We start from the raw sequence: 24,918 nt of genomic DNA, 5'->3' as shown, positions 1-24,918 counted from the left end.
TATTGCCGGGGATATAATGCCCCATTTCCACTAGCCCTCTGAAACTGATCCGTTCAGAGTTCAGACCGAGCTTGGATCAATAACCGTGCCGAGCTTGGTTCTTATGACCATTTACACATCACGCTAGCACAGTGCCTTGCACCCTATTGGCGGTCCACGATACTACAGCTCTCAATTACGCACACAAAATTGGCGTCACCCATAACATTCAGGAACTCATGTGCCTAGATAGCGTCCTCTGCCCAAATTTCAATGAGAGCCTCGGTCATCATCCCTGGTCCCTTCACGCTCATTTAATGCCATTTATTGTTAATAGGCTGAGAAGAAGTTGGTTTTGTGAACAGATGACGAGATCTGTGAATTTCAAAGCAGAACACGCTGGTAAACCTGCAAAATGAGTCAGCTGACTGTAAATAGGAGATGACGCGGTCTGCTCATGCTCTCTTTGTTATCAGAGATTCGAGGCACAGATGAACCGTGCTGAGCCCTACTGTTGAACTAGTACTAGATTTTAGCACGGTTCAGTTGTGTCTGGCACGGTCTAGTTCAGTTGTGTTCTGTTTACACTCAGCAGCTATCTCAGTTACCGCGTGCCGACCGTTCTCGTTGGGGTTTCAAAATGGTAGTTTAAAGGAGGCTTTTTTGCCGTCTTTTTTTTGCTTGTTTGAAAAAAAGCGAGTTTTGATCAGGATAAGAATTTATTAACACAATAACATGTTGAATTTAGTAATGAAACAATATTAATATTAAGATAGAAAGAAATTTTTGGTTATAAAACTTTCTTCCATCAGGCTTTAACCTGTTAAATAAATCCCATCAGTCTGGAAATGATTAATTCTTGCGTTGAATCCATGAAATCTATATCACAGATGATCATATCATGAGATCCTCAGACGGTCCATTTCTATATTCAACACAGATTTCATTCTACCTGAAAGCCATGCAGAACCACACAATGACCAGGAAAAGGCCTTGCAGCCTGAGCTCCGGAGCAGATAAAGACATCACATTGGCCATCACCTTCAGGAAAGACACACAGTATTAGATTATTAGACATCATTTCACCTGTAAAGCAACATGTCGGGATAAAATAAATCACAAAGCAAAGGTTTCAGTTTATTTAGATGTATTATTCTATAGGGGAAAAAAAGGATTTTGAAACCTGCTGCAGCATGGTCATTTTTCGGACTGTCCAGCGCTGGAAGGCAGTTCCAGTGTCACTCTGGATCTCTATGAACTCGTCCTCCTGGGTTTGTGGAGTCTTAATGTTTGTAATCTGCACAGAAGGAAAAAGAGAGAAGGCATGTTTTAATTTTTTTACTGAATAGAATCCAACACATTTAAAAAATAGTTATAAAATTAACATTTCCAAGTACCAGTGTGGCCAATGATGTCTGTAACCCTACTGTGCACAGACCAAAGAATAAAAAAGGGCATCTTTTTTCCTAGACCGTATCATAAAATCATCTTTTTCTTGTTGTTCTCCAACTTCATTCATGAAAAATTAATTGTTTTACTGTCTCCCATCTTCTCAGAACAAAAACATAAACCTCTATGTATTTCTTTGACGTTTTAAACTGGGCATACACTGTGCAATTTTTTTCAATCGTTGCACGCAGCTACAGTTCAATCTGTACGACGAAACCGCAGGGTGAGTTAAAAACTCACAATGCACGTTTGGCCCGACGCTCTGATGCGATCTACCTGCTCACACTGTACGTCTGAAAACCACGTCGGCCTCAGCTCTACAGTGAGATGGTGCTACTCTGACTCGTCTATCCGAAGCCAAAGGAGCAGAAGAGGAACATGAAGCTCACTAGAGTGAAACGCGCTGCCTTGGCTATTTGGGCAATTTTTGTGCTGAAAGCCCTAAAAAGAAAATGAGACGACATATTTGGACAAAGACATGGCTGAGCAAACGTGGCTACTACAGTCTGTCAATTTCACAGAAAGAACTTACATCCCTGCCATACTTCTGTGTCTTCGTCTTAGAGGAAGAAGAAGAAGAGTCCTTGTTTGCTCTCTGAGCGATTTGCCCACGACAGTCGTCCTCACAATTCATGGTCACGAGAAGCTGATTCCCCCTCTGTACTCCCTGTACACTACACATCGCACAATCAGGCTGAAAGTCGGGCCGATCGAAAAATTCTTGCACCACTGGATAATTGGCCCGAAAAGGGCAAAAAAAAGTCGCTTAGTTTAAGCCCAGCTTTATGTGATATTCACATTGGTGAAAAAGTTCACAGAGTAGCCCAGCTGCTACTCTGAATGGGAGCCAATAATAGTGAAGACCTAAAAGACCAATCATAAAGATAAAACAATCTCCTTGGTTTTATTATGGTTTTATTTAGCAGTGACATGCTTCGGCCAGCCGTCAGTGTTGGTTTGAATGAAGGCTTACCGTGAAGACCCTCTCTGGCTCCCCCTTGGCTTTCCAGTTGGTGTCATGAACCTGCCTCAGGATCATCCATGCCTCGTCATGTCTTGCATTCTGGAATCCATAAACATATAGACTCAAAATATTTAAGTCTATCTTTAGGTTTCATGGTCAGAATTTAAAAAACAGATATTGTGTGGCCTATGAGCAGTTTTTATTGCAAACACATCCCTCTGAGCAGTACTGTTTTCGTCAACGATGGCGAAATTATTTCATTGATGCTCCTTTTTTTCATGGCAATAATGAGAACTGACAAGCTAAACATGGATCTTTGATGAGTAAAACATGGCTAGTCATAGGTTTGGGTTTTCGTCAATGAGAGGAGACTAAATAAAAATTAGCGGGTGTTTGATCAGACGTTTAAAATGCATCACTGTGGTGTAATCTTTTAGACTATTTATGTAGAATCAGCAGTGCTGCTGCGTCCTGTTGGATCCTGTCGCCCACCTAGCATGCAGCGGTGCAGATTCTGCATGACCACAGATGAATAATGGCAGCAGCGGCAGGGGAGAAAATAACCCAGAATATTCCGGTACTGCACGCTGAACTCTGCTCTTCCAGCTGGGCTTGTGCCAAAATGCATCTTTGAGTGGCTTAGCTCAGTCTGTGCTTTACTATCCACTCTGATAGTTCACTCTCAGCAGTATGGCTCTTCCTGCTCACGCTACTTAATAAACTATGTGGCTGATCATCTTCTGCCAAGCATAAAAATTCCCTTTACTATCAAGATTTTATTTCTTCAAGCTCACAAGAGGTGATCCTAAACATTCTTTAATTTCAGACAAAAAGAATCCCTAAATTATATCCAAAAAAACTATTTCATTTTTTGGATAAAGATCCAGAGGAAAAGGTACATAGATCTTTGAATATTTCTTTCTCATTGTTCCCATTTATATCTATTTAAATATGATTTAAATGTTTCCTTGTATTGTCATTAAAACATTTTCTGTTTCCTTTAAATATGTCAACATTTTAATTAGCATATATTCATTTAAGTTCTGGATTGCCGTTGCTATTATAAAGCAATTATGTAGGTTCTCTATGTATTTTTTTTATATCAAACCATGTAGATTTAAATCTACTTTGACCCCTAAAACCAACTAGAACTATCACATATCATAATGATTATAATGAGATAATAATAGTTTTCGTCCTGAAGACTAAGACTAAATCTAAGATGGCTGACAGAAACAACACTGCCAAGCACTGCCAAGTATTAAAAAGAGATCTGACTCTCCTGCCAAATCTACCCCTTTCTAGACATTCCAGTGTCATCATGTTTCCTTATCTGAATTGTTAACATGGGATTTTCTAGGGGAGCAGCTAACAGCCGTTTATTGCAAATCAAATTCTGCACAATCAACCAGAGATTTCTTTGTTTAGTTTAGGAATTAGATTAGATGTTTGACTCATTATCTTTACTTTTAACCCCTAAGATATACATGCTTTAAATCCTAGCAGGTTTAAAGTAGCTGTTTAGCTTTACCAACAAATTTCTGTTGACTCAGAGAAAAAAAATATGTGCATTGGCTCAGATAAAGTATCCATGTGAATCCGTGGGAGAAGTTAAAGATAAAAGTGATGGCAAGGAGACCTTCTAATCTCAAGACCTGTAAACACCAAAGACCAATCTTAAAAATGCTAAAAAAAAAATTAAAAATGAATACCTATTCCAGCAATTATAAGATCAGTTTGTCGGCTGTAATACCAACAAATAATAGTTGATTAATGTCTTCAACAGGGGGTCCCCGACCCCTAGGGGGTCCACAGAAGTACTGCATGTGGTTGCGAAAGTTTTGACGTTTTTTTTTTTTTTATATTCCCCCTTCAATTTTTTCCACTTTAAATCCACATTAAAATTAATTCAACACACTGAAGTAAACAGATACATGGAGGCAGAAGATGTCTTTCAGTCATCAATGCACACATTCAGCGACACACAGGAGCTCTTTCAAGCTGGGCACCCTTTCATCCACAACACCTATCCCATCAACTAGGAATACGAGTCAGCAATACTTTAATAATCCCAGGGAGAAATTACTTTCGTTACAGTATTTCATATGTAATAAATAGAGTGACTATAGGACTAGTTTGATATAACACAATTTCATACAATATATATAATTAGGGGGTTCCCCGCTCCATCTCATTAGTCTCTCATTAGTGTCTCATAAGTTTGGGGGTCCTTGGGCTGGAAATTGTTGAAGACCCCTGACATAAATGATTTGACCAATGAGCCACTTAGACATCAATTCTGCTGCTCCATCACACCGGAAAAAGCATTATTTATCGTTGAATTACTCCTATGATGTTTTCCTTCATGGAAGACAGGCATAAATCGTCCAGGAGGCTTCATTGCCAGGGTGATGGAGGAGTCATGATAGCAATGACCTTTAATTCTAAGGTAAGTCCATTGTTTTTGGGAGAAACGCGTCTTGTTTGCTGCAAGTCTATGAGGCAGGTCACCATGCCTGCTGCCATCCCCCAGTATGCTCTGCACTGGTGGCAACTGGTTATTTAGCTAAACACTCTTCAGGAGACAACCTAGAACTTCTTGTACTTCCTTGTAAGCTGTATACTTCTTTTTACAGCAGTTAAAACTCTGTATTGTTCTGAATAATGGTAGATTCAAGTGTAATCTAACCAGCAGGACTATTTTTATGCCTTAAGCCTTTTGGTTGCTTAGTGATTATAGTGACAGCACACGTTTCTGTGGAGTAGCCATGGGTGAGGAATGATTTGAATCACAAATCCTTCTAAAGTAATCACTCTGCTCTATGAAATCAGCCAGAATGACACCACAATACTATCGGTCCATGTTAAGACGTTCTCTTTAGACTGTTTATGAGGCTCACAGGTCATCTGAGCCAGAGCCAAAAAAATTAAAAGGGGGTTATTGTAGTAAATGGCACATAAACATTCATTATCTTTGGAATCAATGTTTTTCTCGTCTGATGTCTGTATAGAAAACAATAATAAACTGCAAAAACTAACTTGAAATAAGTCAAAATGTATTAAAGTAAGTTTGTTTACCCTCAATTTGAGTATGTATATAAGATGATTTGCCAATGGAATGAGGATTTTTACTCTTAAAAGAAGGTAATTAGATAATATACACTTGAAATAAGACAATGAAATAGTTTTTTTACTTATTTTAAAAGTAAATTGTCTTGTTCCATTGGTAAAGTGTCTCAATTACCTCCTCAATTCAAGAAAAAATACACTTATTTAAAAAAGACATCTTTATATTTTAATTTTTCCAGTGTAAAACAATTAACACCATACTAACAGAAGCTGTAATGATTGTTTCAAAGGTCATTGCAGCTTTTGTTGGTATGGTGTTAAGATATGGATCTGACCTCCAGCAGGAAACGTGGACTCTCCGGCATGAAGACGACTCCGATGAGTGCAGCCAATGCAGGGAAGAGACACACGAACATGAACAGTCTCCAGCTGTGCATCTGAAACTGGCTGCCAATGGCGAAGCCCCAGCCTGAAAAAAAAAAATATATATATATATAGTCGCTTAACTTTTCACGACAAACTCTAGTATTTTCTTGATTCATGTTAGCAGAAAGTAAATGCTGGTTTTGCCATAGGACTGAAGGTTGTGCAATGACAGTAAAACACCAGGTGGTCAAACATGTAGCTAACTCCCTAGAAGAAGCCTCAATATTTCCAGTCGGCCATTTTAAACTGCAGGAGATCTGAGCAGAATCTACTAAACTTCTGCTGCAGGATGAAAGGGAAGATGAAGATTGTAAAAGTTTACCAAAATAATAGCCCTACAATTTTCCACATTACTACGACGGAGAATTAGGGCCAGGTTTGAGTTTTTTTCTTCTATTTCGAGAATAAAGTCGTAAAATTACAAGAATAAAGTCGTAACATTACAACAATAAAGTCGTAACATTACGGGAATAAATTCATAACATTACAAGAATAAAGTCATAACATTTCGACAATAAAGTCGTAACATTACGGAAATAAAGTTGTAACATTACAAAAGTAAAGTCATAATGACAATAAAGTTGTAGCATTATGACAATAAAGTCATAACATTACAAGAATAAAGTCGTAACATTAGAAGAATAAATTCGCAACATTACGAGAATAAAATCGTAACCTTATGACAATAAGTCGTAACATTATGAGAATAAAATCGTAACATTATGAGAATAAAGCCATAACATTACAAGAATAGTCATAACATTACGACAATAAAGTCGTAACATTACGAGAATAAAGTTGTAACATTACAAAAGTAAAGTCATAACATAATGACAATAAAGTTGTAACATTATGACAATAAAGTCGTAACATTACAGGAATAAAGTCATAACATTAAAAGAATAAAGTCGTAACATGACCAGAATAAAGTCGTAACATTACGACAATAAAGTCGTAACATTATAAGAATAAAGTCATAACATGACCAGAATAAAGGCGTAACATTATGAGAATAAAGTCGTAACATGACCAGAATAAAGTCGTAACATTATGACAATAAAGTCATAACTTTACGACAATAAAGTCGTAACATTACGAGAATAAAGTAGTAACATTACAAGAATAAAGTTGTAACATTACGAGAATAAAGTTGTAATATTACCAGAATTAATTCATTATACAACAACCCGTTTCAGAAAGGAAGCTTCGAGCTCCGACCAGCAGATGACGGCCAACCTGCTCCACCAATCAGCATCCTGGGTCCACTTTGACATTCTGCCCCATTTGATGCTGTTGCACTAAAAGATTTCCTTATTCGTCTACCCAGAGCCAAAGTATAATTTCACACGATGCTTAGCATTACTCATTTTAGGAAAAAAGTGCTTCTTGTAAGAGTTGTCATAAAATACAACTTGTTGCTCCTAATTTTAGGACTTTAATCTCATAATTGTACATTATTCTCGTATTGTTACGACTTTATTCAAGTAATTTTATGACTATTCTTGTTGTGACTTTATTCTCGTAATTTAAGGACATTATTCTCGAAATAGAAGAAAAAACATCTTTAGCCTGGCCCTAATACTCAGTGGTACATTACTGACTTGAGTTCACAGTAGAGAAATTTAAGATGGCGCCAACCTTTTAGCGGTAAAATTGTTAGCCCAAGCTAATGTTAGCTATGTTCAGCACTAACACTCTGCCTAAACCTTTGGTACAAAGTGAAATATTACCAGAAGTCATATAATTATTCTGGTTTTCTTGCTGTTTTGTTTTGATATTATTATTATTCGGTTTAGCTGCGTTAAGTTATTACATTTAAGTTATAATGTTGATAATTATATTAATTCAAACACATAGGCAAAGCATCTTTACAAACATTTAAAAGAGAGTATTAACAATCAGTCAAACCAAGACAAAAATCAAGATATCTTTACAATAAGCCAAGATAGGAAGCTACATGTTCAAAAGGGGAGGGAGGAAGTTTAACTTATTTAATCCCACCAATTGTTCCATTGAAGTATATATTTTTATTTAATGTTCTGTTATTTGTTCTTTATAATTGTAACAATATAGAGAGTAAAAAAAAATATTAAAAGGAAGCTATAAAGTCAGTTATCTCCTGCACAGTTCCTTTACAGTCAGGCTTGGATGTAAAAGGACAAGAAAATAGAGCAAGGAACACGTATTATCCATCTCTTGGCTAGCTTCTCTTCTTTTCACCTATTCTTATCAGGCATTATTCATAAAAATATTTTCTAAGAAAACTCCTCTACATGAGTCCTATTTTCCTGGTTCAAAAATAAGCTCCTGTATTTCCACCATGCAGACGGAGAGCAACATGTGCTATGAATTCCTTTTAAGTCAAATGTTCTGCTGTGTTTTTAGTTTCTCCACAGCTTAATTTGTGTGTCAACATAACGCCAATGTTTATTTCTGGGAGGCTTGACAGTGTTACCATAGTGAGGAATGATTCCCCAGGCAGTGAAGGAGGCGTAGAGGCCGCCCAGCATCCAGAACATGCAGAGCCAGCTCAGATGTTCTCCACGTTTATCCATCTGCAGGAACTCAGTGAAGTACGTGTAAACGATGGGGATGGATCCACCAATTCTGAGCAGCAAAGACATTTTACTCATCAAACAATGACATCAGCTTACATATTGACAGTTTATGTGTGAGACGTGTCTGTAATGCTCTACTTTAATCCACTGTTGGCTCATAAACATTGATTTGGAAATTTAAAGAGGTGAAAAGAGGAATGAAATAATACATTATAATTTTTGTCTTTTCAGCACCAACTAATAAGATGCTTTGAGAAAACAGAACAAACAAAAATAAAGATACACTTATTCAGGATCTGGGGGAAAACAATGGTATTATAGCTCAGGGCTTCATCCAAGACAGAAACACAGCTTAACAGCAGAGCTGCACATTTAGTTAAAAGCTCAGCCAAAAGGCATGTCCAGGGGAGAGAGAGGGTTAACCACTGAAGAACAAGATAGAGTGCATCGACTAAAGAAGGAGAAATGAAAGTATAACAGCTAAACAGGAACCGATTTAGATCAATAATAAACTTCAAGTTCTGTATAATTTGATAACTACTTAAACCCAGTACATAGATTTGAACCTTTGCAAATTGGATATAAAGCACATACACTGGAAAAGGATCTAGAAATAGGTATAAATGTCTTAAATTAAGTGTATTTACCCTTAATGTGAGTAGTTAAATGAGATAGTTTGAGATAGAATAAGATAATTACACATTATGCAGTTGAAATCTGACAATGCAATTGTTTTTTTCTTATTTCAAATGTAAATTGTCTTGTTCCATTGACAAAGCACTCTCACTTTCCTCCTTAATTCAACAAAAATGCACTCATTTAAAAAAAAAAAAATGACTTATTTAGATTTTTGTTTTTTTTTGCGGTGTATATCACTCCTCTTCTGCAGAGTACTAAACAAATTATACTCAGATAAGAGAAGCACCTCTTCATAACATCCATCCATCCATCCATTTTCCTTCACGCTTATCTCCAGCTGTCTACGGGCGAGGGGTGGGGTTCACCCTGAACAGGTCACCAGTCCACCTCAGGGCAACACAGAGACAAACAGGACAAATAACCATTCACACACACTCACACCTAAGGAGGATTTAGAGAAGCCAATTAACCTAACAGTCATGTTACTGTGGGAGGAAGCCGGAGTACCTGGAGAGAACCCACGCATGCTCAGGTAGAAAATGCAGAAAAACATGGAACCTTCTTACCTCAAGGCAGCAACCCACTGCTCCACTAAGCAAGCCTCACTTCATGATATTTTTTTTTTAAAAAAAAAAGTAAAAAGTAGCTGTGAGAGCCAATTGGAAGCAAATTCATTGATATTTGTAAAAGGTTAAACTCCAGAATTTGTAACTTTTAATGTTAAAATTTAAGTTTACAAAAGCGTAGAAGATAGAAATGCTAATTTGTAATGCATAGTTTTGAGCTTCCATATGTTTTTTTTGTTTTTATTTTGTACGTACGTAAGAACAGAGGGGAAACAGATATGCTGGAAGCAACACCGTTTACCATGTTGATGTTCTTTCATTTTTATTTTCTTTTAATAAACATCATAAACTGAAGAACATTATCTGGTTTTGCTTGAGTTTTAATATTTGTTGCTAGACTGATTTCCAAAGTGGTCCAGGAGAAACTAAAGAAGTTGTCGTACCACTACAGTAGCCATAGGAAACTAATCAAGACTAACAACATAAATATTAAAAAGGCTTTTAATGTACTGAGTAACTGATTATAACATCTGATTTAATGTTGAGTTTTTTGTTTAAAAATATGTAGATATACACAAAATATACAGTTATATGAAAAGTCTTGTGTTTTAATTAAGAAAATAAAAATGTATATGTATGGCACAATAAAACAATAATGATTTTAATTGGAAGAAACACTTTTTAAATCCTGTTTCTATCATAAAACAGATAAAACTAACACTTATATAATTCAACCTATATAATTTATTTATAATTTAATATAATTTATTTATAGGTTTGGTACATCTATTAACAATATATGGTATAGCATTTAGTGTATAGTTTACTGAGATAGAAATGACAATCAATAAATGCAGCTTGAGGACAGTAAAGAAGCTCAACTTTATAAACATACATACTGTTTCATTTTCCTTTAAAGAAAAGCTTTTTCCTCATTGAGTGAAATACTCAGATGGCAAGAGTAGCCAACTTTATTTACTACAGTTAAAGAAGCATTACTGCATATTTTTACTCAAATCAAAGTACTATGTAGTAAACCTACTCCCAAAAGTATTTGTTCAATTCATTCTGGTTTAATTCCTATAACGTTAAATAGGGTGTTTGTTAATATTGTTCTCCTAATAATTGTTTACTTTTCATAATTTAAACCGTGAAAGCTAAGAATTTAAGCCATAGCAGGACAAAATTCACATAATTATTTCTAATATTAGAAAGGAAAGGCAGCTTTATTTTGTTACTTTAGCACAATTGTTTTATTTCCTACCCTGATAACATGAAACAGTTGTGTTAAAATAACTAAATATGATTAAGTAAATGCCAAAAATTGTTGCATTGTTTTTTTCAGTGCAGGTTTTTGGGAATTTGTTCCAGATTAGTGGAGCATAGGAACTAAAAGCTGCTTCTCCATGTTTGGTTCTGGTTCTGGGTAAGTAGAGAAGGTCTGAGCCAAAAGACCTGAAAGGTCTGGTTGGTTGATCCACTGACAGTAAACCTGTAATGAAGTTTGGTGTTAAGAGTAACTGAAGAATTTCGAAGTATATCCTTTAAATTCAGGAAGCCAGTGTAATGATCGTAGATCTGGGGTGATGTGCTTTACTTTCTTAGTTTCAGTGAGGATCAAAGCATTTTTTGCAGTGTTTTTTATTGTGATTACGCTGTCCCAAGTACAGAGCAATGAAATTCACAGTCACTCTGGATAATCATTATGCGACACCCGGGGAGCAGTGTCGAATGAAGGGTTTTTTTTGCTCAGGGAAAGAGACAATCCATGGGAGTGGGTGTTAGGTTTATTCAATGATGATTATAAAATGAATGTGTGTGTGCTTATGAAACATTTGACCAAGGAGATGATCCACTCTGTCTTGTGATTCAGTCAGAAGACCACCCTGCCTTGTGATTCAGTTGGTGGAGCATCCTATCTTATGACCTGATCAATTGTTCTGTCAGAACAATACTGTTTTGTAACCATGTGTTATGTTCTGTTAATAAAAGACGACTGCAGGTGGGGGGTCGGAGAAAGAGTTGAAAGTTGGGTTGGACTCTTTCCACTCCAGCAGGAGCTGTTTGAATCTCTTTCCTGTGTGTTTTTCTTTTACGAACCTACATTTTTGAACAGTGGGTTTCGAAACTCAGAACCTCAGGACTCTTAAGGCCTGGTTATCCTCCTGCAGCAGTGTGCCACAGTGAGCTTGTTGCAGATATTTTTGATTTATGCTCAATACTGAAGCGTGGTCTGCTCTATTTTATTCCGCGCTACAACGCAGGAGGGACAATCATGAACCAGCTGTGGGTCTAGATATGGCCGAGGTGGTGAGGAAGTGGGGGCAAGTTTGTGCAACAACGGATGGACATGAGGGCCAAAAAGAGCGGGGATCCAGGTGGAAAAAGGGTACCAGCGTTCTCGCACACCTCGCTCTTCTAGCTGATCCATCTTCACGAGTCGTTTTCCACAATGGCGGTCATACAAACAAAACAAGCCATTAAGGTACCAAACAGGAAATACGCTTAGGGCCGGATCTATCAAATGTTTGCGTGTATAAAAACGTGAGCTATTTCACTGCGCACGCTAAAAAATGTACAAACTGATCTACCAACAGCGTGCTAAAAGGATTTGGTCTTTAAAACGTGCTAAATAGCGCCTCTTATCCATTTAGTACTTTTTCTGCAATGAATATGCAATATGGGGCGTTTACACGCAAAAGTGCGTCTTGTGGGAGGTGAACATGTAAATATATTAATTTAGCACTCGCAAAGTGATTTATCAAACCTGAAAGCAATTTTGCTAACGGTATCTGACTCTATATTTAACACATTTCAAAAGAAGGTGCAAATGGTCTGTATGCGTAATTGCGCACACATGGCAGCGGTTATTGTTGCAAGAAGGAGACATCGAAATGAAGCAAGGAGACGCAGAGAATGCATTTTTTCACTCCGTGTGAATATTTTTGGAATGAACGAGGAAACGATCATCAAAACATGTCGTTTATCCAGCATTGCCATTTTGGAGCTGTTGGGGGAACTCCCAATGGATTTGGAGCCAACCACAAGGAGGACCCACGCAATACCAGATATCACAAAACTCCTTGCAACATTGCACTTTTTTGCATCTGGGTCATTCCAGCGTACGGTTGCAGCGAGAGCTGGGATCTCCCAATCTCGTTTTTCAGAAGTGCTGTCCGAAGTGCTGTCCGACGGGGTCGGGGTTCTCCACCTGCGCCTGTAGAGCAACATGCCAATGCTGCGGGGATGCGTAATCTCATCCACAGTCACTTCTTGTGAGCCATTTGGTATGTGCATTTTTCTACAGGCCAATGCAAAACACCTGTTTTTTTTGTTTTTTTTTACTGCAGTGAAGTAGAAATTCAGCCACATACCACCTTAGGGAATAAAGGTGGCCAAAGTTTTTTCTTCATATCACTGTAAGATTTAAATTTCTTAATGCACTAGTTTGTAGAAACTACAAACTACTTTGCCGCAAACCACAAAACGCGCAAAACCATCATTTAAATAGGGCGTCTCCAACAGTTTTGCACCTGCCACCAGTTACGCAATCGCTCTTGTTAAATCACCCGCAAACCATGGTCCAGCCCCTCGCGCAAAATTCCAGTTTGCGAGCGCAAATTACTGCACGCAAAATTAGATCTTGATAAATCCGGCCCTTAGTGTAGATTTGACCAATCAGAGGCCTTCTGTCTGCAGCACTGTCTATGGTCACCTACAATTTTGGAGAGGGGCAGCAGTGTCTGCGGAAGTGGGGAGGGGGATATCTGCATTCACTGCAATACAAGCAGGACCTGGTTTCTGAGTATAAATCAGCCTTAAGCCCAATGCCCTAACCACTACGCAATCACTCCCACAGCATCACTGTGAATAAACTGCAGCTGTAGTTTTAACTCTTTTGGCAGAGCTATGAAGACACAATTGCATTAATTGTACTTAAGATGAACACATGAATTAGTTTTTCCTGGTCCTGCTACAACATTAGACCTTCAATCCTGGAGATGTTCTTTCGAAGGACGACTTTGCTGCTGTCTTTATGAGCCTCTGAAGGTTCAGATCTCAGTCAATCACTACACCCAGAGTTCTAGCTGCATTAAATGAAGCTGTGTGCTAACTTTGAAAAAAAAAAAATTATTTGGCTAAAAAGAAAAAAAAAAGATCATTCACATTTTATCTGTTTTTTGATTCAACTAAAGAAAATATTGGCACGTCTATGCATTAACCCAGAGTTCATAGTCAGCTGGTGACACAATCATTTAAAGCTGTGTGTTATTTGCATAGTTATGGTACACTGCAAAAACAATCTAGAAACAAGTAAGGATTTCACAAATTTACCCTTATTTACCCTTAATGTAAGTAGGTGAATAAGATGATTTGCAAATGGGATGAGTGTTTGTACATAATATACACTTAAAATAAGACAGTGTAACTGTTTTTTTCTCATTTTAAATGTAAATTGTCTTGTTCCATTGGCAGACTGTCTCAATTGCCTCCTCAATTCAAGAAAAAAGAAAAATATTCTTATTTAGATTTGAATTTTTTGCAGTGCAACTTATGTTTTTGTTTATTAAAACCCGAGTAAGACAGAGAAGGTAGTTGTTGAATAGGAGGAGCCCTAAGTTGGACACTTGAGAAACGCCGCATGTGAGCTTTTGTGGTCTCTGATGTAAAGTTGCCTCCTAACACATGAAAGGTCCTTGTCCTTCAAATAGGATTTAAACCAGACTCCACCAGAAAGGCAGACCCAATTTTAAAGAACTACTGATTTATTTATTTTTTGTTAACACAATCTTTTTCAACACAATCTCATGCAATAGCCACAACTATTGCATAAGATTGCGTATTTACAGAGAGATGACAGAAACAGCAGGGAATAAGCACTAAAACTGAAATTCAAAAAAGCACTGAAGAACTGCCATCCCTTATCTTAATTTGCACAGCAAAGAAATTCTCTGTTGGGATAAATAAACAGAGATCTCCATGGGAGTAGCTTGCAGCTAAAATCTCTTTGAGGCTGTATCAACAGTAGGCGAACATGTCGTGAGCCAGTGTGCTACAGTGAAAGGAGCTTCTGGAAATGACACTCTCAGCAACATAATAAGTTAAAGGGTTGCTTACTGTGATCATCTGTCTGGGTAAAGTCTGACTACTTTAAAGATGACTGTAATTAGTGCAAATATCCACTTGTAGAGGCTAAATAGGGAATAAAACGAACTGTAACTGTGCATGGAAAATATTAATCACGGTTAAAAGAGGCAGAGAAATTTCTTGACTCCTCCTTCACACGGTTAAGATGTAAGAAAAGTATTATTGAATAATGCTGATCTGCACAAACGTCCAGCATTTAATTGTAGCACACAAATTAGTTTATAAAAGAGCAGGTTATTCAAGTCCCCATAGCAAACAACATGACTGTCTACATGAGGAAGGGTCATGTGGGAATTAACCCGTTCCATCATAAACCTGAACATGCTGTGTTTGCCACAATGAGCATGTATCTGTTCTTTGGTGAATTAAGACTAAAAGTTAGCTTTAAAGCATTCCACATTGGTTTGGTATAAAACACTTATCAAGGACCTATCATGCTGTGGGCTAGGTAGAATGTTGCTTAATTGCATGGTGTCATAAAGTCTTTGGAGTATTAAAACAATTGATTTCAACTAGTAAGATCTGCTCTTGTCTCTGACCAGCTGGCTCAGACTGGAAGGAGGTGAGAAGAGTGGTGAGAACAGCAGAGAAGATCATCGGGGCTCCTCTTCCCTCCATTAAAGACATTTCATCCCAGCTCTGCGTGTCCCGAGCCCGTAACATCACCAATGACCCTTCACACCCCCACAATGGTCTCTTCTCCCTGTCGCCCTCTGGGAAGAGACTTCGAAGCATCCGATGCAGGTCCAGCAGGTTTAGAAAAAGCTTCTTCCCCACCGTCATGAATGTTGAAACACTCTAAATCATGTCATCATACTTATAACACCAAAACCAAAATAATGTACATTTGCACCATACATATTAATGCTCTGAACTTTCATATCAATGCATTTTGCAATTGCACCATGTTTTTTCTCTCACATTTGATCACTGCTGCACTTTATGGAATGGAAATGTTCATTTCACTGCTAAGCTGCTGCTCATACACAGGGTGTGTAGAAAATGACAATAAAAGTTGTCTAAGTCATGTCTAAGTCTAAAATTAACAGTAGTGTTACCAATAACTGAGCATGCTTTTGCTAAAACGGTCATCTTTTAAAATGGGACTTCTTTCTCCAACCAAACAAATGCACTCAAATTAGGAGATAATTGTTTTTTTCAGTCTGAGCTCAAGCTGCTTTTTATATGTTTTGGCAAATGATATTATACAAGATGAGCTATTTGTTGCTGAAAGAAAAAAAAAAAAATAAATAACAGTCCTTTTCACCCTTACATAATATTTTCCAATTTAAAACCTGTGTGTTTTAGCAGATTATTCCTAGTTATTATAGAAGGCCAGTGGAGCTGCGCTGCATAAGCAAACATGTATTAAAGACAAACATCTCACCCAAAGCCGGAGCAGAAGCGTAGGAAGACGAAGAAGCCGTATCCCTGAGCAAAGCAGGACAGGAAGGAGAAGACCAGGTCGATGGTCAGGACATAGATGAGACACTTCCTCCTCCCCATCTTATCACACAGACCCCCCCACACCAAAGCACCAACCATCATGGAAACGTAGACCAGCAGACCTGCCAAATACACACAGGCATGTCAATAAGAAACACACAGATATCTCACACCTTCCCCTCAGAGCACCAGGAGCACCAGCAGCAGGTTCAGGAGCTCCACCAGGGGTCTCTCTTCACCCTCATATGAACACAAGTACAGAGGAATCAGCAACCTTCATGCATTTTTTATTTTTTCAGTGTGATGCATCCTCTTTTTATGCGAGGTCAATCCAACACCGGATGTTTCTGTATATTCATTAAGGAGTGAAAACACAGACTGGTGAGCTGTTGGAGACGTCTGCAGAGAACTCGCCCTCAGCGTTGTTCTCCTTTGACAAGTGTTGTTTTAGTTGTCATATTTTCTATGTGCAACATTTTATTGTTTGCTGGAATACAAGGCTTCTTGCGTCATAGTGTTCTTTAATGGCAAACAGGACCAACCTTCAAAGAGCAGCTGGTCCTGCTTGAAATTTCTTCTCCTCTGAAGGAGAGTTAAATGTTTTATTTTTTTCTGTTAAATTTCTATCAGTTCTCAATACCAGCTTGGGTCAACCACTCCTCCTTAAAGCTTTAGACCAATACTTACTTCCTGTCTGCCCTTGGTTTTTACTACACAGTCCTAATTACTGTGGGCATAAGCAGCTTACCGGCACGTGGAGCCATAGTGTGCATCGTGCACCTTCCCAACAGATTACAAAAGCATCCAAATGCTCCACACAGCACGCCACACACCCCATTCAACAAGACACTGCACAGGACACCAGGAGAGGAAGAGTCAAAGTCATCAGAACACCTATTAACTTTGACAATTTGATGCTTTAGAGAGTGAGTGAAGCTGTGCAAAGCCAGTGCACTGACAGGTTGAAAGGATGGACTACAAAGTGCTGCATAACCTCAAATAAAGTGTCCTTCAGCGTATTGAAACTACGGAATACCTTCAGGTTGAAGGAGAATTAGTCTTTTCTTTGTACCATTACAAGTGAAGCATTGTTTCTCAATCTCAATCTTGTAGAAGATCTTGTAACCATGAAGGGATGTAAATCCAACCAAATAAACCATACAGTTTACAGAACATTATGAAATAATCTGATGTATTTCCCACTGATGAGCCCAGTTTTTGTCTCATTGTCTGACTAAGTGGCTTAAAGAAGTTTTCAGAGTCAAAGTTGGCTCAAATCAAGGAATCACTGAGGATCTGGAGCGGCAATCATGTTCATTTTCATTTTCTTCTTCTCAATGAATGTGACGGTTGTTAAAGTACTGATTGCAAAAAAAAAAAGGACAACGTGGTAACTTTGTGAGACTATATGAATTTTGATTTTGGAAAGGAAAAAACGTAAGTAAAGATGGGAAATGCTCTGTTGCGATCCCTCGGGACAATAACGCTGTTTTTAATATGAGATGATATGAAGTTAAAGTTATTTTTCTTCAAAAAAAAAAAAAAAACCTCTAACTCAGATCTGCTAAACATCAATTGTCTGCTCTTTCCAAAGCACATCAACTGTATCTTGATCTAGACTTTGATTAGGCCTTTGTTATATGTGCATATGCCTAAATCTAAACCTGGGGTCTGCAACCTTCTCAGTACACTCACTTACACACAGCCCACCCGAACGCCCCATTTGGAACCCCATATTACTACTACTGATGCCATTTTTGGCCCCGGTACCGATACCCAATGCAGTATCAGGCGATACCGATACAGTCTGTTTGAAACTGATGTGTGTGTAAATATATGAATTACTGCATACTACTTGGATGTAAAATAATTGCCGTCATGGCTTTGTCAAGCTGCTGCCTACCTTAGTGAAGCAGGAAAAAGACTAATACAAAGTGAATCCAGAAGAACTTTTTAGTACCTACCCGGAATGGGTGACAATAGTTGAATAAACTTTTGGTTCTCAAAATGGTATCGGTGCCCTATTTGTTGGTGCTCGCCGATACCGTATAGGTGCAACACTAATTACTACTCAAATCTTTTAAAAGATCTGCAACAGAATATTTGTTGGCATTTTCAAACAACCTATTGTTTATATTTTAAAATAAAGAATTATAAGAAATATTTTATGGGAAAATTATATCAGTGGAAAATTAAGCAAAAAAAAATGTAAATGCTTCCAAATAAAATAAAAAATAGAAATAAAAAATTATGGATTATTTATGTAACATTCTGGTGTGAAAAGGCCAATGATTCCACACAAATCAGAAAAACAGCTAAAAATAGAACTTGTTATTTTGTCTACAGTTAAGATATAAAGTGATTCTTAAAACCTTTCAGCCAAAGCTATTAAGAGCCAGTGTGGAATGTCACAGGTCGTTGACCCCTATTTTATTTCTATTTCTAACCTAAATATTTAGCCTTGTTAGCTGAAAGGTGAATTTTAGCCTTTTGCTGCCTGGTTTCCCTGCAGGATTGATTGTGTTTTCAAGCTCTGATCAGATTCCTTGTCCTTGCAGAATGAAACATCCCCACAGCATGATGCTGCCACTGACATGTTTTGGGGGTTTTGTGTTGAGGGTTATGTGAACCCTTTTTTTTTTTCTCCAACTTGCACATCATTTTAGATAAAACAAGTTGAAGGTTTTTTTCTCCAATCTCACCAGAGCAACTTTTTCTCTTTTTTTGCTGTATCTGTATGTAGGTTGTGGCAACTTATCTAAAAAGGATGTTTGAAGACTGCCTTCTGACAATTCTTTTCTTTTTGCCAGAATTGTAGATTGGAAAACTAAGAACTAACCCATCAACAACCATTCCCAGCTGAGGGCCTCCTGCCTGATTGATGCTTTCCTTAACCGACCTGTCAGGTCTGATAGACGACCAGGTCACCAGCATGTTTGGAGCTCTATTGTGTTTTTGTTTCTATTTCAGGCTGATGGATTGAACAGTGGTCAGTGAGATGTTCACAGCTTTTTGTGACCTAAAACTGGTGAATGTCTCTACAACCTTCTCCCCGACCTGACTGCTGTTTCCTTTGGTCCTCATTATGCTGTTTGTTCACTAGTATTTTCTAACAAACAGAGGACTTTAAATTTGACCTGTTTGTCCTTTTTGTTTTTATTTAGAAAAACTGGTTAACCTTTGCTTCTGGCCTTTGGGGGGGAGCTGGGGTACCTGGGATGAACCTATAAATGCACAAGGAAAACAATCAACTCTAATGCTAAGGGGGGCAAATTCAGAACCTTCTTGTTGCAAGGCAACTAGATAGCATTGCCACCTTGTAGCTTTCCTTAGAAATAAATTGACTTCAAGGCTGCATTGTTCGAGGTCTCATTCCTCGATATATCTGCCCTGGGTCTGTTGTTACCAATCTGCATATCTTTCCCCTCTTCCTATCCCATTTCTAGTCTTATAATTTTTCCCACAAAACATAAAGATTAGTTAAAATATTACTTTAGGACCTTCAGTTTTGGTCTATTTTGGCTCCCCCAGTGGACAAAAATTGTATTGTTTTGCCTAAAGTAAGACAACATTTCCCATGAGTGTCATGGGAAATGTTGATGAAATGTCATGATCTCTGCACTGATGCCTGGTCTGATTACTCATTTCACAAACCTGCCTATCTCTGCCCAGTTCTCATTACCCGCTCATCTGATCCACCTGCATTAGTCACTCTATAACCAGTCTTCAGACCAGTCATCAGTGCCAGATTATTTCAAGCCTTTTGTGAGACTTATCTTGGCGTTCCTGTGTTCTGACTACCTGATCCTGACCTTTTCTGCCTCTTGACCTCTGAGCCTGCTTGTTCCCATCTGATCTGTTCGCCTGACCTGTCTTCTGACTCCCTCCTGGTCTCTGACTGTCTGTGTACCGCACCTGGAACATTTTCCTGACCACCAAGTCTGCCTGCCCTGGTCCAGCCAGTCAGCTGCATTTTGTACTATACCTGGAACTGTGACCTGACTCCGTCCTGGATTCTCCTTCTGCACCTCACTGTATCTCTGACCTCCTGGTTCTGACAACAGACCACGTCTCCGACATCGGCTTTGGCTTCACCCTCTGGATCATCCTTACTACACCTGCTTGGTTCTGCTCCCCTGCCTACCCTCCGACCACCGATACATCAGCGTCTAGGATTCTGCGTGGCCACCGTGCCTTGTTGGCAGCCAGCCGGCAGGTACCACCCTCTATCTCTGGATTCGGACTGAAATTTAAGACCAGGTTAGTGACTCGCACATTTGTGATCATTCACTTTCAGATAGACGTGGTCACTAACCTGCTAACCTGAGTAATCTGTTTGTCCACCTTAAATACTGAATCCTTCCGTTCTGAGCCTGAAAATGAGGATGAGCGTTTTAAAGACCAGCAGTAAAATCCTCATCACCTGGTGCATTTGGATTAAACTACATCTCTGTTTCCAGGGGCAGTTTGAAAGAATAATAGTGATGAGCGTATGAATCTAACTGTGATGGAATACTGTCGTGTAATAATAGTGAAAATAAGAAATATTAATCTTAGTTTTTGTTTTTCCCTCTCCCACCTAACCCGACTCATAAGCGACTGATGTGCTGACGAGTTTAGAGCCTTGAAACAGATCAATATAATGTTATGTTTGATAATTTCACTCTAAACACACATAGAGATCCCAGCAGGAAGGAGCCGCATCACCTGAATATATAACCTGCACAATTTACAGGAATATATACAGTCTCTCAGGGTAATTAAGCTGCTATATTTATAACGAAGTGGGGAAAGGGGGAAGTGATCTATGCCGTAAAGCAATCTGCACATTTGTAGTTGTTTTGTGTGGCAGGATTACTGCCACCGTCCTCAAAGTTGCTAAGTGTCAGTAAAAGCGATACAGACTCCCTCTGGCCATGATGGAGGTGTCATTCGACTAGTTGTAAGTTATCAAAATATTTTATGTATGTTGAAAAGTTACTTAGTGTCGGTTTAACTCCTAAAGGCAGTGGGATGTAATGGATATTATAAAAGGCATCAGAGGCCATCAAACTTTGCCCACCATGCATGTTAGTCAAATACCCCAAAATAAATCACTTTCAAATAGATTTTTGCTTATTTCTTTCATTTTCAAAGCTCTTTTCCTCCTACTAGTCCACTATTTTATCCGCAGTCTTTAGACAGTTGAGAAAACACTGAAGGTAAATACACAAAGCCTCAAGTATGTAATAAAATACTCTGTAAACCATCTTCCATCTCAGACTAGGGGGGAGATTAAACATATTTCTGCTCCCATCTGTCTGGTGTGCAGAGCATGAGCTTGCATCCAGCAGTATCATTCCGTAGATCTACTTCATATTCCCAGCCAGTGATCATAACTCTACTCTCGCTCTGTACAAACAGATGCTGTGATTTCATTTTCGCCGGGCCTTCCTCCTGCTCCCCCAGCCTGTCAGAGGCCTGAAGCGTATCTGACAGCTCTGCAACGGGGACGCTGCAGGGCGCCAGCGTCTCTGACTGCTGCAACATGCTCTATATTTGACCGGGAACACATGCTGAATACAATCAGCGCCTAGTTCCTCATCAGTCTCTCACTACGCCTCAACCTGGGAGTCCGTTGTTAAGATAAAATGAGTGATGTGCAATCTGTCACATTATGCAGGTTTTGCTAGATAAGGTAGCAGCCTTTAATTTGCTGCTAAGCTATATGAAGAGACAGATGTTTTAATGGTAAAACATGTTGCAAATAAATACCAAGCTTATCATTCAACCAAATACATCCATCAGAGATTTACACTTGAGTTTAAAATAATTCAACCTAAATAATCCAACCTCATTTAAGGTATAGTGGAGGATTTTCGTGAATTAAAAAAAAAGACCCACCCTCTCCACTTTAAAAAAAGAAATGCACATGCACAACCCTGTACCCGCTCCCGAGAGGGAACGCCTATTAACCTTGTACAAGAGCGTGCACCTGCCCATTTCTCCTCGTGCACGCTCTGATTAAAAGTTGCTGTTTGCATCGCTCATACCAGCTTACTTTCCAAAAGAAGATTTGCAATTAAGATGGCCTTACGTAAACAAATCACCAAAATAATTGACAATTAGGAGGACCACTTATTTTGATGATCCACCCGGAAAAAGAACATCCTTCACTATACCTTTAAGGTTCATTTACAGACACTTCTAGTTAACTCAGAGAGGTTAACCTGGTTTAACACATTGAACCATTTGACCACAGCAGCCCACCATAGTAATTAGTCTTTAATCCAATCCTCCTCTCCTTAGAAGAGCCGTTTTGGGATATTTGAATCTGATAATATGCAGGCATCTAAAAGCCAGAACTCTACAGGATTTTACTCCCTCACCACATAATGAGACGTCATTTCCACATTAAGTTTCCTTCTTCTTCAGTAAATAGTCAAACTCTGCATTTAAGAATGGGAGCAATGGATGACCCAAAAGGAGCAGTAGATATTCTTGCTCAAGAGAAGACTAGTGGTGGATTTTATGCCTCCATTCTCTGCTTCTTAACATGTGCCTCTTGATTGATGAAGACTTCTTATCAAAGTACAAAGTGGGGCATTTTCAATTTCTTTATTTTTTTACAAGATAGAGCCGCCCAGCTTGCAACCAATTTTATGAGGAAGTGTTGAGAAATCCTCTGCTAGAACCGTAAAACAGTTTTCCCTGCAGGGGTGGTGACATATTGGCTCAGACTATTTTACTTAAACAGTGCTGAAGAAGAAACTTGTATTACATTTTATCTTCAGCTGTGATGTTAAGGGGATTTCAATAAGTTATTTAACAATCCCATCCTCTGAAATGAATACTGATGGTCTGCTGTGGTGGTAAATTTACATAAATGAATAATTTCTAAATCCCAGTACAGTAGAGAAAGCAGTTCAACAAGTTATTTTCTCTCTAAAATGACTAAATGTCTTCACTTTGTTGTTAAGGAGCAGCGAGCATAAAGATGGTTGTTCAAACAGCACAGAGACTCCTTTGATGGCTTTTGATTTTCCACCACTTTGCTGCAACTTACCCAAGAGTCCTTTGTCTGCATTGGAAATGCACATATCTTTCTCAGCACTGGGCATGACAAAGCCCACCACGAAGCCGTCCACACCGTCAGCCATTAGCGCAAGGCCGAGCACAAAGAACAGCATCCACTGGAAGCGCCCGTGGCCGCAGTCCTCCATGATGGTCTCATACTGCTCCGGCAGGCTTTCCTCCACCTCCTCCTCCTGCTGTGCAGCCTGACGCGCTTTCCTCTTGGCCTCCAGTCGGGCGGCTCGCCGTGCCTCCTTGATCTCATCGGGATGAGGGATCCCCTGGTATTCCCCCTCATACATCTGATCATCCTCATCAGCCCCCTCTGTGGCATCACTGGCAGCATCCTCATCCTGTGGGGGGTAGTCAGTTTGGTAAGGGTAGCCGTCCTGACCTCCTCCATCTTGGGTGTAGGTGTATTGTCCGCCCTCAGTCATCTGCTGGTTCACATTGTTGTGATAGGGGTCATCCATGATTCCTGCCTATGCAAGCAGAGCAGGAGGGACTCTGTCTCGTAGCTGTTGTTTGCCGAAGGAGCTCAAGTTGTCAGCTATAATGACATAATCCTCCTGAGGAGCAGTGAGTGCTTTTTGGTCTTCTGGATTTCAGGTGTCGGAAGAAACAGTAGATCTTCTGTTGTTATAAGGTCTCACAGGCTTTGCTGATAGACTGCTACCTTCCTTGATGTGCCCAGTGCTGCATGCTGAACCTGGAAAATATGGTAAAATGTCTGTCAAGTCATCTCATAAAGCAGAAATGCAGCAATTGAAAGATATTTATATTATATCTGTCACAGCCACAGTGTTAGAGGGCATATTTCAAGAAATGTTCTCCAAAGTAATAGAGGAAAAATCTTACTTTTCTGTTATCTTTGACTATTTATTTATTCTTCAAAACTGGTTCTTTAGTCTAATTTACATCGTCCCTTTGTGTTGTAAAAAGTATTTCCCCACCCCAGCGCAAGCTCCTGTTATCAGTCTAGGTGAATAGAAAGTGTGTTTTTGGCAGAATGGAGACAGGCTGAGGAAAGCCATTTTCCCCCTGTGGGCAGTTTGTCCTTCTGGACAAGCAGATAATCTCTTCTTCTGCGCTTAAATGTTCTAAAGCCATTTTGATCCATCATTCAACCAGGCTGTGACAATGACACGTTCAGATCGGTCCAGAACCCAGAACAAGTTGTCTTTAAATACAAAGTATGCTGAAAATGCCCAGTTTTGCGTATACCTGCAATGTGATGACTTTTACAGTGAGGATAGGCACACATTAATAGAAGACATCAGTGGCCATTAACCTCCTTGCACTAGTCATTGGCCTTCTGGATGTGGGAGTGTGCATAAATGAATGTAGTTCATCACATGGTTATTGAAAGGCCACATTATTACAGACACAGGCCTCCATCTGTTCCAACTCTCCTTTTAGCCTCTCAGATCCTAATTTTCAGCTGGATGGACGAACGGATGGACAGATGGGTGGATGGATGGATGGATGGATGGATGGATGGATGGATGGATGGATGGATGGATGGATGGATGGATGGAGGGATGGATGGATCGATGCCCGGATGGGTGGATGGCTGGATGGATGGATGGATGGATGGATGGATGGATGGATGGATGGATGG

General features: G+C 39.1%; 1 protein-coding gene across 1 annotated transcript in view; it reads right to left on the bottom strand.

The window, feature by feature from the left end:
- LOC107105037 (synaptic vesicle glycoprotein 2B-like) overlaps nucleotides 1-24,918 on the bottom strand; it is a 39,938-nt gene that overhangs the window by 6,299 nt on the left and 8,721 nt on the right. The window contains exons 2-8 of the mRNA XM_015405157.1: nucleotides 23,290-24,006; nucleotides 16,186-16,366; nucleotides 8,343-8,494; nucleotides 5,797-5,930; nucleotides 2,402-2,491; nucleotides 1,163-1,276; nucleotides 932-1,020 (exon numbers count right to left, since the gene is read on the bottom strand). Coding sequence (XP_015260643.1) covers nucleotides 932-1,020; nucleotides 1,163-1,276; nucleotides 2,402-2,491; nucleotides 5,797-5,930; nucleotides 8,343-8,494; nucleotides 16,186-16,366; nucleotides 23,290-23,770 — 1,241 coding nt within the window. The 5' untranslated portion in view covers nucleotides 23,771-24,006. The remainder of the gene's footprint in view (nucleotides 1-931; nucleotides 1,021-1,162; nucleotides 1,277-2,401; nucleotides 2,492-5,796; nucleotides 5,931-8,342; nucleotides 8,495-16,185; nucleotides 16,367-23,289; nucleotides 24,007-24,918) is intronic.

The sequence above is a fragment of the Cyprinodon variegatus genome, unplaced genomic scaffold (assembly GCF_000732505.1).
Source record: "Cyprinodon variegatus isolate N-32 unplaced genomic scaffold, C_variegatus-1.0 Scaffold2020, whole genome shotgun sequence".
Lineage (NCBI taxonomy): Eukaryota > Metazoa > Chordata > Actinopteri > Cyprinodontiformes > Cyprinodontidae > Cyprinodon > Cyprinodon variegatus.
Note: the sequence above shows the minus strand (reverse complement) of the source record. Positions and strands in the feature narration are given on the sequence as shown.